The following is a 13,963-nucleotide window of genomic DNA, read 5'->3' on the forward strand; positions in this document are numbered from 1 at the left end:
GATGAAGGGTGAGCAGAATGCGTCAGTCGCGCCGAACATAGCTGTGCCTGTCCGCAGCAGATAGTCGGCATCGACTCTGTTCTTCAGCCAGACCACCATCGATCCTACCTTCTTCTTTGCGTCAACCTTACTGAGCCACGTGGCCTTCATCACCGTGCACTCCGCCGTCTCACAGCTGTTGTCCGCCTTGAAGTCCTTCGCAAAGTCCTTATTTAGCGTCTTACCGTCGTTCACTTCCTGGTCCAGCACGCACTGCTTCACGACACTGTCAAACTTCACCGGATACCACTGCTCACCTTTGACGCGCGCGCCAGCCAGGCTCGACGTCAGCCAGCGAGTGTGCTGCTTGGCCTTGTTTGCCTCTTCCTTGTCAGAGAACACTACGTCGATCCTATCGCCTGGGCCAGGCCGCAGAGACTTGATTGTCAGCTTTTCTGTGACTTTGTTAACCTTGAGTCCAGCGCGCAGGCCGTCCCTGATGACATTGTAGTTGTTCTTTGATCCCTTGAACCTGCCCATATCGATAGACACTGCTCTGTCGTCCTGCACCTGTGGCTTTTCCTTGCGGACCTGTGAGCTGTTTGCCGATGCAGACCTGGTCTGAGAGCTCTGCAAACCAACAGACGTGCCGTTGTTCGCCGTGATCTCGCCGTAGCTCCTAGGCCTTGGGCTTTCTTGCAATAGTGCCTTCAGTGCTTTGATCTCTTCGCCTTGTGCTTTTATGGTCTCCATCATGGCCTGGTTGCTCTCCAGCAGTGCCTTATTGCGGTCCAACATGGCCTTGTTGCTCTCCAGGAACGCCTTCTGGCTCTCCGTCGCTTGCCTTTGAGCCGCCACCAGCTGTGCGATGGTCTCTGCCATCGCTGCAAGCTTGTCGTTGACGCTTTCCTCAGCCTTTCTCTTACGCGCCGCAGTGGACGCGGCCTCAAACCCGGGCGTAGCCTGCTGCGAGACCTCGCCACCCTCCACCGCACTTGGTATGACCCGCATCCTCGTTCTCTTCGCTCCTCCCGCCTTCGCCTTCCCTCTCGTCACCATTTGCCACTCCGCCCCCCCTCCGCCCTCCGACCCCGCATCAGCGGCGAAGCCGGCGGCGACAGCGGGCGTCGAGCTTCGAGCTCCAGCACCTTCCCCACATCCACCACCACCTCCCCCCACGTCGATAACATCGTTTTGAGTGATTTCAGTCATGACAGATCACCTTCTTCCTCAAAGTAGACGCGGTTCGCGGGGTAACTGTTAGGTGTTTAGCTCGCTTATCTGTTCAGCTCGCTTATCATGCACGTTATCGGTTCTGCCCCATGCGTAACTGCTGTGGGGCGCAAAAAGTTCCACAGGTCACCTTCTTCAATCCAAGAGAGCTGTCGCGCCGGGCTTGGTTGGTCCTGCGAGCAGCTTGGTTAATTTACACCACGTCGCTACAATGACCTTTCCATTTGCAAACAGGCTGGCGCCTTCCTGAAAATGCTAAACAAGAAGTGCGGATTACGATACTACTTTGAGCAATCTACCCATCAATATCGCAAAATTTTTGGCGCCTGTTCAGCGCTCAACATGGAGTTTCAATACGACACGCATGTCGACGCTCTGTCGCGCTATATAGCTCAGCTGGCCTTGCAAGCAACCACATCTCAGCAACCAAGCAGAAACCAAAACTTCACGAGAAGAGCCTCCGTGCTAGCGATGCAAACCTCTCCGCTCTCATAACCCTTCACAAACTCGAGTCCTCAATGAGTACGGTGAGACGTCTCGTGGTTCGTTTCATATGACCGTCGTCGGCATGGTCCTACGTTGGGAAAGTGCGCGGAATTCTGATGAGTCACGTCATGGATACAATGTCATCAGCCTGTTGAATCTAACCACGATATATCCGCAAGCTAGTATATCCTGGATGCTGAAGGTTTTGCGCTTTCGCTTGCACAATTTAATCAGAAGTTTCGGTCTGATTTGGCTTGCTCTTTTTGCCACCGGAAGGTGTCCTTACGGAAGGATGGGACCGCCAAACCCAAGGGTTTCGAGGCGCATTAGCCGCAGAACCGGTAAAGGGCCAATTCGTTGCCGTCTGCTATAGCATCATGTTTTATGGTCAATTAGCTGCTCTCAACTGGGAGTGCATCTGGCTGAAAGAGCCGAGGAGGTTTCACGCATCTCTTCGTGCAACCGAGGCAGACATCCCCGCGATCCCCGCTCATTGGAGCCTTGGCAAACAAAGCCTTTAGTTGCTTCTCCGCAGAGATCGACACATCCTTTGTCCTAGCTAGGATCGACTTCTACGCACCACAAAGAGCCGTGGCTCCACGGCACGTGGTTGCAGGGATGCTCCCTGCCGTCATCTTGATATGACAGTGAGATTCAACCAAGTTGACGCTTTTCCAAGCCTTGGCTCCGACAAACATCTTGGCCCGCGGCATCAGAGTCACGTGCAATTTATGATTTAAATGCCCCGTCGTCGAACGGCTTTTGACCGAGAACTTGCCTGTCTTATCTTTGCGAGCTATTTCAAGAATACACTATCAACCGAGGAGACTAGTCAGCTATGGAGAAAAATGGGTACGCCGACAAGCGCCTGGAGAATGCTTCTTGGTCCCCGCCATCTCAGAGCAGGCACACACCTGGCGGAGACGAACAATTACTGCAATCCTGGAGCAATCACGAACAGAGAAAACTCATTCGCAGGGTCGATGCCAGGTTGATCCCAATGTGCGGTGTAATGTACTGTGTCTCCCTTTTGGACAGGACAAACCTGTCGAATGCGGTTATTGCTGGCATGGGTGAGGAGCTTATGCTCGCAAACATCGACGGCGTGGACCGCTACGTATTGACATCTCTGCCTAAACCGTATTCGCGAACGAATGACTAACTAGTCTACAGTCTATCGTCACACTCGTCTTTTTCATCACCTACACACTGTGCCAGCCTCCCGCCACGATCCTTTGCCGCAAGATTGGGCCCCGGGTCTTTCTCTCTACCATCACCCTGTTGTGGGGTCTGATCATGTTGGGCATGGGCTTTGTTGAGCACTGGGCCACCTTGATCGGTTTGCGTCTGGTCCTAGGAATATTCGAGGTACGCAAATGGCTTCTGCGCTTCATCGTTACTGTATCTAACGACCGCTCGTGAGAAGGCTGGGTTCTTTCCCGGTGTCGTGTATCTCTTGTCGACATGGTACACGCGGTATGAGGTAGGCAAGCGGTATGCCGCTTTCTATCTAATTGGCTGTGTTGCTTCTGCGTTCGGTGGCATTCTCGCGTTTGGTTTGATGCAGATGGAAGGCGTTGCGGGTGAGTCGGTGGATCTCCTCCAGTCAAATGTCACCCTTAACAAAATTCAGGCTACGGCGGATGGCGCTGGATATTCATCATTGAAGGGCTTGTAAGTGCGCCCCTCCGCCATTACTGTTCGAGAGGGCCTTGCCCACTCTTCCGAATCCTTTCATACAGTTCATTCCTTGCATGACTATTTCAAGTGCGTATTATGCTGATGTTTTCTTTAGTTGACGGTCGTTATCGCGTGTCTCGGCTACGTATATCTCAGGTCCTTTCCAGACAATGAAGGATCACGAAGTCTGCGCTTCTTGACGGAGGAAGAACGGCTTTGCATCCTCGCTCGTGTCAACCATGACCGTGGCGATGCTAATGTCGAGCGTTTCAACCTGAAAAAGTGGGCTGCGTCCGGCTTAGATTGGAAGGTAAAGGAAACCAATTGAACGCTACAGGGAAATAGCACTAACGATTCGTCAGATTTGGGCTTACGCCACAATTTTCGGTTCTATTACCACCGTGTCGTACGCACTAGCATACTGTAAGCGTCCCGGCTATAATTCTTGCACGATAAGCCCTGATCCTTGCGATAGTCCTCCCACAGATTCTGGACTACAGCCTCGGCTTTGATACTGGTACATCGCAGTGCCTCATTGCCCCACCGTATGTTTTTGCAGGCATTATGGTGAGTGTTGTGCTTCCCTCTTTAGCTATTCTCTATCGAAGTACCGCTGAAAGGTCCGCAGATGCTTCTCACGGGATGGTGGGGTGACAAATACCATATGCGCGGGCCTGCTTGCGCGTTCAACGCCACAATGGCTCTCATCGGCCTTGCAATTGTTGGCTTCCACAGCAACGCGAAGGTACGGTATTTTGGCGTGTTTTTTGCTACGGCTGGCGCAAATGCGAACGTACCGGTCGCCATGTCGTACCAGGCAAACAACATTCGCGGACAATGGAAGCGAGCATTTTGCTCAGCGACTCTCGTCGGATTTGGTGCGTTGGGAGGTATTGTGGGGTCAACAGTTTTCAGAAGCGAGGATGCTCCTGACTACGTGCCGGGAATTAGCGTCGCTATGGGGTCGCAGGCATTAATCTTGGTACTTGTGGGCCTGCTCACAATAGATTTCAAGCGCCAGAACAAGAAGGCGGACCGGGGCGAGAAGGTTCTGGAAGAGGGTGACAAGCACTTTCGATACACCCTTTGAAACGAAACAGAGTTTCTGTGGTGGTGGCAAGGTTGGTTGGGGGATGATGTTGTGTAAAGCGTTGAAAGTAGACAAAGGAGCCAAGCCGCTTTGACTTTCATCCGAAATATTCCATCATTTTAGACTGCAGTCGTCGCAGATTAATTTGGAAGCAAAACCATCCCCTCTGGTATCCCATGCGAAAAGGAGACGCCAAGCTCATTCAACTCTGACTCACAACCCACCACCTTCCGCACTCACGAGATGCTGGGGGACGCCGTCCTCGCTCTGGCCACCGCTGACAAGGATCCCACCTTTCGCAGCGCATCTCAAGATCTTAGTGCCTGTGCTGGTGTGGCTATTACAAATTCCGCACAATTCCAGAGATGCTTCGGTAGCAGTGGCGCCGAAGTCGACACCAGCATTCCCAAGCTGTGGAGACTGCTCATTATGGCATGGAATGAATTTTTTTATCGCCACGCAGCTCGAGGAGTCGCGTCTGGCAATTTCCGGGGCGTCCAATAATGAAGGAATCTAGAACAGCATGCGGCAACGAAGAGTATAGGGCCGTGGGTGGACCGCCTCATGATGAATGAAAGAGGGCTACCTCGTGATGCGAATTCAAACAATTTCATCGATCACCAGTCCTCCTTCCCACGCCAAAGCAAAGAATCCCAATACCAATGACCACCGATAATAACAGTAATGCAACATATTTGCAAAAGCACGACGTGATAGGAATGGCAGCCTTGGAAGTTGCCATCGAAAGACCAGCCAAAGTAATGCTTCTGCAATAGTCGTACTTTGGCAAGAAGCATGCGATCAGCTGTGGAGGCTACCAGATACGCTGGCCAGGACATGAGAAGAGAGACACAAGAGTGGCATTGGCCACACCCTTGATATACTTGACTCGCACGTAGTCGAAGAGAGAACGATCGGATCGATAATCGCATACAACGTCTGGATGTTTGGGAGACGCGGTGCCATCAAGAGTGAAGACAAACGAGGGTACTGTAAAGCAAAGTCCGGAAACATCGATGAAAATCCATCTTCTAAGGAAACACCTCCGGCTTGGTTTTAGCCCTGTTTGTAGTCTGCTTCAATGCTTTCCGAGAGGTAAGGCAAGCCTTCACCCGCAACGTTTCACGTCTGCGTTATGACCGGATGCTGGTCTGGTGTCTTAGTAGATAAACAACGTCCGCAGGCGATCTCCCGAATGTTTCTCCCGTCATGGACGAGTAGGAAAAAGTTGAGATCGGGATACACGTTATTCTAGACTTTCTCGCGCTGTTCAATCATGTGCCTATGAATATCATGGCCAGCGACGCTGCCCCTCTTGTGCTCTTGCTCGGCAGCGATGTCCGAGATGCTGCCTCCTTGGTTTTCGCCCCTCATTCCGACGTCGGCCAATGCCACCTCTGGCCTAACATTCTTGCTCCGCCATGCTTTGCTAGTGTGATCTGCAGAAAAACCTTTAGCATAACTGCCGGAAAAGCACGGCTCTCGAGAGTCGCATGAGCGAAGGAGGACTTACCATAGAGCTCATTCACCTGTTCGAGGGTGAGATTCTTCGTCTCGTAAATCATGAACCAAACGAACGCAACCGCGATCCAACAGAATCCACCCCAGATCCAAAAAATGTTTGGTCCTAGGTCCGCATAGTCTGCACCCGTCAAATAAGGTGTTATGAAAGCCAGCAGCCAATTGAAGAACCAGTTCGCCGCTGTTGTCATACTTAAGCACTTTGCCCTCGTTTTTAGCGGGAATATCTCGCCGGTGACCACCCATGCGGCAGGGCCGAACGTGGAGGCAAAGAAAGATATGTAGATGCAGATGAAGGCGAACTGCGCCGCGACCGAAGCGGCGTTTTGCAAATTGGTAGAAACACCGCATGCAGAGACGATGTACTGCGATATACCCATACCTAGGGCACCGGCGAGTAAAACTGGCCTGCGGCCAAGCTTGTCGATAGCATAAAGGCCAGGAAAGGTCGACACGACGTTGACAACATTGGTGATGACTTGCAGGATGAAGGGGGAAGGCAGTGAAGTGGCACCGCGGGATTGAAAATAGGAAGTCCCCTGCGCATTGTCAGCGATACCGCCTACGTCATTTCATTTCCAGCCAAAGCATACGTAATAGAAGATGAAGTTGATCCCAACAAGCTGCTGAAGGCACTGCAATACCACGCCTGTAAGAAGACGCTTGCCGACACTGCCTTTGAAGCAACCAATATAAGAGGCCTTCCCAAGTGACTTCTCATATTGGTAGTTCGCATGAATTTCCTGATGCTCCTGGATTAAGGCGGGGTGGCCTAATTCAAGTCTGCGGAGGAATTTAAGAGACTCCATTGCCTTTTCGCTTTTTCCTTTCTTGATCAAGAACCGAGGGGTCTCGGGTAGCATCAACATCCCCCCGCAAAGGATGATAGACCATGCAAATTGTATGGCCAAAGGAATACGGTAGGAGCCACTGTCTGTGCGATCCTGCGTACCATAGTTCACCAGAGCTGCTAGAAGCAAGCCGATAGTGATGCACAGTTGGTAGCTTCCGACCACAAAGCCCCGAATCCACGCTGGAAGTGTCTCTGATTGATACATTGGAACTAAGGATTCATAATCAGCTTTTGCCGATCCGGGACGATAGAGGCTCACGCACCCTGTACGGATACAAGGCCAACACCAAGGCCAGCGAAGAACCGTCCGGCATTGAATAGACTTCGTTCCGTCGCAGCCACCTGCAGGATAACACCTAGATTAAAAGGAATGCCAGCAGACAAGATCAGACCCCATTTTCGTCCTGCGAAATCGGCGAGAATCCCGGCAAGAAGAGCCCCAACGAATGTACCAACGGAAAGAATCGAGACTATCAATGAAATTTCTCCCGCGTCCACTCGAAGGCTACCTGGTTCGATACGGTAGTCGACTCCCTCATTTAGACCTGGAAAAAACTGTTTTATCCAGTAAGGCATTCCTTGGATACCGCTGATTGTTCCCGTGTCGTAGCCATAGAGAATGCCGCCGAAGGCTGCAATCATACCAACCATGATGGCCGGCCACGCAGCACCTGGCTCGTTTTTAGGTTTCGCGAGAGCGAAGAATCCCATTATGTGGACCTTAGCTTGTTAAAATTTGGGTTGTCAGATGCAAACTGAGGATTGTCTTGAGCTTTCCGTTCCAGTAAGTAAGGAGACAAATAGTTCGAAAAGGGCACCGGTCTTTGCTGGGAAAGCAGAGGAAAGGGCGCCTACAAGCCAAGGCCATCTTGAGATTCTTCCGTCCGCCGTCGTCAAGCTCAAACCTATACAATTCCGCGGAGACCACGAGAAATGACATACGCCGGGACAGGCGCTAGAAACAAGCTTGCGAGTATTCTCGCTTGGGCCTGTTCTTGGCACTCGTTTAATACTCCAAGAGGGCTGACCTGTTTTCGCGGAGTGTTCACTCTCGGCAGTGAGCTGTGCTAAGCGCCCCTTCAAGTAGAAATCATCGATCCAAAACTTCGACATTTTAGCTTAGCAGTTGCCTAACCTTCAATTTGCATGAAATTCTCTAGTGATTGATTCCTGTCATCAGCGCCTTGTGGCTTGGATTGGAGAAAGCTTCCTCTGGTGGCTCAGGAGATTTCCCATTCCATGTATGAAGTGCTTGTGGTCTATTGAAACGCCAACAACTCCCACGTTGACCACGAAACCCACCTGCTTGGCCTTGGCCATATCCGGCAACTTGCAGCTGCAGAGCGACCTCATTTTCATCAATCGGCCGGTGTTCCAACCCGATCCAGGAGTGTTGACATGCCACGACATATACCATTTACAGTTTCTTTGTACAACATGGGAGGGCCACGAATGGATGGCGGCCCTGCCACCTCCCGCGGCGCGGATACAGTTAGATGTATCTGCGAGGTGGGAGTAATCAATACGAGCTTAACTCAAGCTTGCAGAAGACCCATCCAATCGTGCTCGGCTGTACATCTCCTACAGGCGAATACGGCATCTCCTCGCTCCTCGGCAAGTTTCTCCGATCTGGGTCTACGTCATGGTGACCTGGATCTCCAGGCAAGGAACGACAATCGTCCCATACAAACAGCGGCATTCCGTGTTTCCATAGCTGGAGGTTCAAGGTCTTCCTGAGGCGGCATGCTTGTGTTGCCGCTTGTTCGGTCTTTGTCCAGAATTTCCCGGGAATCGAACACTCACTACCGCCAAAGAGATAATACACACTTGTCTCGCCCGCAATGAACAATAGTAGCCGGTCAATTGATAAAAACCAATTCCGAAACAAGATCTAAACAACTACGGCTACCAAACAGGAAAGCTGTAGCTCATAGAAAAGCGCAGTTTCCTGCAGAAAAGCGTTTGGGAACGGTGTGACAGTTTCACTTGGAATTCGGCTGCGCTCCGCGAGACGCGGGAAAAGCTGAAACACGTTAAATCGCATCCGGTAACTCAGATGCCAGAATGCAGTATAGCATTTTGAGCGGTGAGGATTTGGACCACGACATAGTGGAAGGCCGTGGACTTACGCGAACTGAGTGGGAAGCACTTCTGAGCTCGCGGACCTTCGGTCACCATGTCAGTCACATATGCACGTTGCAGCAGCGGAAAACTTGTCTTCGTTAGTTCCGTGCTAATAGCGGCGTCAACTGCCGTCGACCCCCGTCGCAGCGGGACGAGCACTATTGGCGCCGAACACGTAATGCTCGTTTAAGTCTTGGATGCGAGCAAACGCGGTGTCGGTACCCGCCCCTGGCACGCCGATCAGCGTATTACCAAGGGTCCTGACGGTTTGTGTCGAGCATCTCCACGGTGCACTAGGCTTATTTCAGGTGGCCCAACACCGTACCTTCATCGGTATTTCTCACCACACAACCGTTTCTTGGGCGTTACAGCCTACGTTGTGTCGAGCCCTACAAACCAAGTTTCAATTCATTGATCGACCTGGATCTGAATGACCGGATTTTTCGAGGTTAAATCTGAACCGAACGTCAAGACACACCGCATTATCAGATCCCATACAATTCATGTCGCCAACACCTTTATACCCCACCAAAAAACTGTCTCGGTCCACAAGAGCAAAGGCGTTCTCGCACGATTCGACTGAACGCATCCGTAAGCGAGTATCCAGGGCTTGCGATAGATGTCGGATGAAGAAATGCAAATGCGGTGGATCCAACCCATGCTCTCGATGCAAGGAGAACAACGCCATTTGTGCCTTTGAGTACGCATGTATGGAGCCACTAAGGATCACAGAACAAGAGCTGACCTGCTGCAGTCTGAGAATAAGAAGATCATGCGGCAAGATCTACCCGAATGGGTACGTAGAGATGCTCGAGTCACAACAAGCTCAGCTTGTCTCCGGTCTCCAGAAGATGTACCATCGTTTATTGAAAGCATCAGCCTGGGATGGCAAGCCTCTGGATGAGCCCAGTGGGCGCCCTCTCACCCATGACGTCCTTCGCGCCATAAGTCTGTGGAAGTCGAAGCACGACGAGATTGGTGGGCTGGATATCTTCAAAGAGAATTGCGATTTGCTCCAGTCGAGACTGGTTAGCGAGGGAGCGGGCTATGCCCATCAACGAGCATTTAGCAGCTCAAACTCAGACGCAGAGCACAGCCACCAGAGTCAACCTCGGACAGCGTCCTTTAACAACAAATCGGTCCACCTAAACCCGTCGCAACTCGATACAAGTCATAAGTGGCTTAACAAGGCCTCATCGCGCCAATTTACGATCCCGCGATGCAGGCCTAACCCCAAACCGCAATAAAACCACCCTGACCCGCTGCCAATCAACCATTTTCCCCTCCACATGCCCACCTTCAATAACGAACCCCAGCTCTACCCACCAGGAGGGACCCAAGTCCTCGTCGACATGAGCACTCCAGAGCAGATATACCATACTAAGCACGCGCTCGGGGCGTTCGACTTTCAAAGCCTGTTAAGCTCGCCGCGGGAGCAGCCTTTGCGTGAGTTCGACTCTTCCCTTTTCAATAGCCAATTCCCAGTTTCTCAAAGGCAAATGGGCAGCGGCAACGGCAATGCTCTCGGCGTTACGAACTGCGCGTCGGACATCAACGATCTGGGCACCCTCGACGCCATGAGTATCGACCTCAGCGAATGCATAGAGCTGCAGATCCCTAAACAAAAGAACTAAGATATGATCACATTCCTTCACTTGGGCTCAAGTCCGACTATTGGCTTGGCGTGGTTTTGAGTGGCGACTGGGTGTAGCATCTTTTTTGTGATCATACTGTATTCAAGCTATGCAGCTTATGACAGGCATGGCCTTATCCCCAAGTATTTTTCTGGTCCACTATCCTTCGTCTCGCCTTGTGATCATCCAAACTTCGAAGCTGTTCGCCGTCCTGCCTTAGTCAAGGCGTCACGCCACGGCTTTGGGCTCGATGACGTCCCTCAGATGGATTCCATGATTCAGCAACATCGCTTGGAAGCGTGTTGCTGGCGAGCACCCACCGAGAACACGCGGCCCGCGCTGCGACGAAGGGACTGCAGGCAGCCATGGCGCTGAAGCGGCTGCGAGGACTCTCGCCGTCAGTGACGCGAAAGCTGTTCAACGCGACAGTGGCTCCTGTGGTCGACTACGCATCCTCGGTGTGGATGCACGCCAGAAGGGCTAGCACAGAGAGAGTGCTCAAGCGAGTGCAGAGGATTGGCGGACAGGCTGTGGTCGGATGCTTCCAGACAGTTGGCACAGCGGTGGCAGAGGCGGAAGCAAATCTGCCCACGATAGAGGAACGGCATAAGCGAAAAGCTCTGAAGATGTGGTTCGACCTCCGCAGCATGCCGGGCACGCACCCTCTCGCGCTGATAGCTAGGCGTCCGGCGTGCAAAAGGTTCGTGTCACCTATGCAGAAGATTGCAGAGTACGGCCAGAATGCACCTTTAGATGGCTTGGAGGCGACACAACCTTATATATCAGCTCCATGGGACGCGCGACCCGACACAGTCGACGGCACAGACGACGGCCTGCAGTCGGCCGCACGAGCTCAAGAGACGCATGGTATCCGCATCGCCACCAGCGCGTCGGTCAGGAACCAGCTGGTCGGTATCGGTGGCGCGATCGAGAGCATAGATCGGATCAGAAACCACACTGCGCGACACGAGTACGACAAGACATTAGGCACTATCGGGCAGAGTGATGCCTATACAGCCGCTCTGGCCTCGATCGAGGCAGGTCTTGGTTTTGTTGTCGGCGCGGTGTACGCGGGGACTTTATCGGCGCGAGTACACGGCCACACCGTGCGAGTGTTCACCAACAACCGTACTGTCCTAATCACGTTGAGAGCTTCCCCCAAACGGACCAGACAATGGATCATCGGTGGGATTCTGAAACACATAGAGTTTCTGAAAGGGTTCGGCATCCGCGTAGTATTTGCGTCGGCTCCAGTTAGTTCTATCTTCGAGCTCGGGCAAAGAGCGAAACAGCTCGCGAAGCGGTCCACCGACAAAGGACGAGTGGCCAGTGACCGACCCAGACTGACCAAGCGGATCGTTCTGAAGGCCCAACAACGCCTGGCGCAAACGACTGCGCAAATGCCGACGATGGTCGGGGTCGCAGTGCGCAGAATCGACGCTGGGTGGCCTGGCAGTCACACTCGGCGCATGTACGACGAGCTCAGCAAAAGACAAGCGAGTGTCCTCTCGCAGCTCCGCACAGGGATAACACCACTGAACATGTACTTGCACAACATCAAAGCAGTGGAAACGAATTTCTGTGAATGCGGCGAGGCAGTCGAGTCGAGAGAACATTTCATCTTTCATTGTGTCAGGTGGAGCGAACAACGGCAGATTTTGGGCATATGGACAGGCGATGAGGACCTCCCGCGTCTGCTCGGAGGTAGTGTCTCGACAGATATCGACGACTGGAGACCGGACATGGATGCAGTGCGAGCTGTTATACATTTCACCCTGGCTACCAAACGGTTCGAACGAGACGCCAGCGCGCGAGGGCGAACGACGATGTAGAAGATTATCAGCGACGACCCGAAAAGCCGTACCCTACTAACCATAAACTTCGCACACCAACCACGCACCCTCGTGCACACGGCAGGCCCCCGCTTCATCTGCTGAAGATAGGACGATGAACACTTGGAAACACAGCTTCAAGAAGACCCGCCGACCAGCAATCACGAGCATTCGAGAGTGAGAGAATGCATATTGTCAAGATGACTCCGCGGTGAAGGACAATGAGTTTGGGGGCTGTGTCTGATTCAATCTCTTCAAGGTGGACGTAGACTTTTAGACGTAAACAGAGTGCTGCCCTTTAGGTGCTTAGCGCCGGGCGGAATAAAGTTCATCGGTGACTTCGCAAGTCGTAGGCTTGGCAGCTTTTGGAAGAGCTTCGTGAAGACAATCTCAAGTTCAACACGCGAGATCGCCTCACCTTGACATCGATGAGGCCCATAGCCGAACCCCAGCGAGTCCTCTTTGTCGAAGTGGCGACGGATGTCGAACGTTTCCGGGTCGGAAAACTTGTCCTCATCGCGGTTACCCGCTTGCACCGAGCAAATGACTCCCTCACCCTTCTTCACCTGCTTCCCGCGGATGTCCATGTTTTCCGTCGCTGCGCGGCGGCTGTTGAGCGCGGAGATAGTGTGATACCTGGTGATCTCGTTGACGATCTGAGCAGCCATTGAGGGGTTTTTCTTGAATTGTACTAGCTGACTTGGATGTTGCATGAGCGTAAGGGTACCGAGACCAATGCTGTTGATAAGCGCAGCATTGCCCGCGGTCAAAACGAGAAAGGCCAATGTTGTGATATCACCTTCCGAAAGATTGCCGGACTTGTACTGCTCAACAACAAGCTTGCTGATCACATCGTCCCTAGGCTGCTGAATCTTTTGCTTGACGAGGTCCTTCATGTAGTCGTTCAGCTCTTTGTTTGCTGATTCTGCCGCGTCTCGGGCGGTGGTGTTGCGAAGCTCGCTATCCTTAGAAAGGCGTTCTACATCCTTTTCCGGCGCGCCAAGGACCTTGTAGATGACCTGAGGCGGGACAATATTTGCAAACTCTTCCATGAAGTCGATCGGCTGCTGGTCCCTGCCCTTTTGGATGAACTTGTCTAGGATGATGTCGACCGTGTGCTCCATGATAGGACGCCATTTCTTGTTAACGGTCTCGGGTGTAAACTCCGATTCGAGCATTCTTCTCTGCTTATCATGATCCGGGTCGTCCAAGTTGATGAATGTGGGTTTTGCGTGTTTGGCCTTGTGACCTCCGGGATGAATCTCTGGGTAGCCATGAGAACGGCGGTCGGCGGAGAGTTTCGAGCTATCCAGAATCTCGCAACAATCCTCGTGTTTTGTGATGATCCACGCTTGGCTGCCGTCGTAAAGCTTGACCTTGGACACAGGATCTTCGTGGCGGAGTTTTGCATTGAGTGGCGACGGATTATAACCGTGTTCGCGAGCAAAGGGAAACTCCGGTAGCTCTGAGACTTTGGTCAGTCAGTTGTGCTGCTCAATAGCAGCATTATTGACGCACGCTGTGAAGCCAT

The 13,963-nt window shown here is 52.5% G+C and overlaps 4 protein-coding genes across 4 annotated transcripts; 2 read left to right on the forward strand and 2 right to left on the reverse strand.

The window, feature by feature from the left end:
- Positions 1 to 2,475: 2,475 nt before the first annotated feature.
- WHR41_09336 (uncharacterized protein) lies at positions 2,476 to 4,568 on the forward strand. Its single transcript, XM_069377939.1, has 8 exons — positions 2,476 to 2,815; positions 2,872 to 3,066; positions 3,125 to 3,281; positions 3,332 to 3,372; positions 3,494 to 3,688; positions 3,741 to 3,801; positions 3,854 to 3,945; positions 4,007 to 4,568. Exons 1-8 carry the CDS (start codon positions 2,537 to 2,539, stop codon positions 4,466 to 4,468), a joined length of 1,482 nt encoding a protein of 493 aa, XP_069225000.1. The 5' UTR covers positions 2,476 to 2,536; the 3' UTR covers positions 4,469 to 4,568.
- A 1,140-nt stretch (positions 4,569 to 5,708) lies between these two features.
- WHR41_09337 (uncharacterized protein) lies at positions 5,709 to 7,694 on the reverse strand. The gene is made up of 4 exons (XM_069377940.1): positions 7,106 to 7,694; positions 6,583 to 7,052; positions 5,982 to 6,528; positions 5,709 to 5,907 (listed from the first exon to the last, which is right to left on the reverse strand). Exons 1-4 carry the CDS (start codon positions 7,551 to 7,553, stop codon positions 5,720 to 5,722), a joined length of 1,653 nt encoding a protein of 550 aa, XP_069225001.1. The 5' UTR covers positions 7,554 to 7,694; the 3' UTR covers positions 5,709 to 5,719.
- A 2,561-nt stretch (positions 7,695 to 10,255) lies between these two features.
- Positions 10,256 to 10,600, forward strand: WHR41_09338 (uncharacterized protein; the record flags this gene model as incomplete). Its single annotated transcript, XM_069377941.1, has 1 exon — positions 10,256 to 10,600. One exon carries the CDS (start codon positions 10,256 to 10,258, stop codon positions 10,598 to 10,600), a length of 345 nt encoding a protein of 114 aa, XP_069225003.1.
- A 2,086-nt stretch (positions 10,601 to 12,686) lies between these two features.
- Positions 12,687 to 13,963, reverse strand: WHR41_09339 (uncharacterized protein; the record flags this gene model as incomplete). Its single annotated transcript, XM_069377942.1, has 2 exons — positions 12,687 to 13,897; positions 13,951 to 13,963. 2 exons carry the CDS (start codon positions 13,961 to 13,963, stop codon positions 12,687 to 12,689), a joined length of 1,224 nt encoding a protein of 407 aa, XP_069225002.1.

Source organism: Cladosporium halotolerans, assembly GCF_011745625.1.
Source record: "Cladosporium halotolerans strain TM138-S3 chromosome Unknown Sca107, whole genome shotgun sequence".
NCBI lineage: Eukaryota > Fungi > Ascomycota > Dothideomycetes > Cladosporiales > Cladosporiaceae > Cladosporium > Cladosporium halotolerans.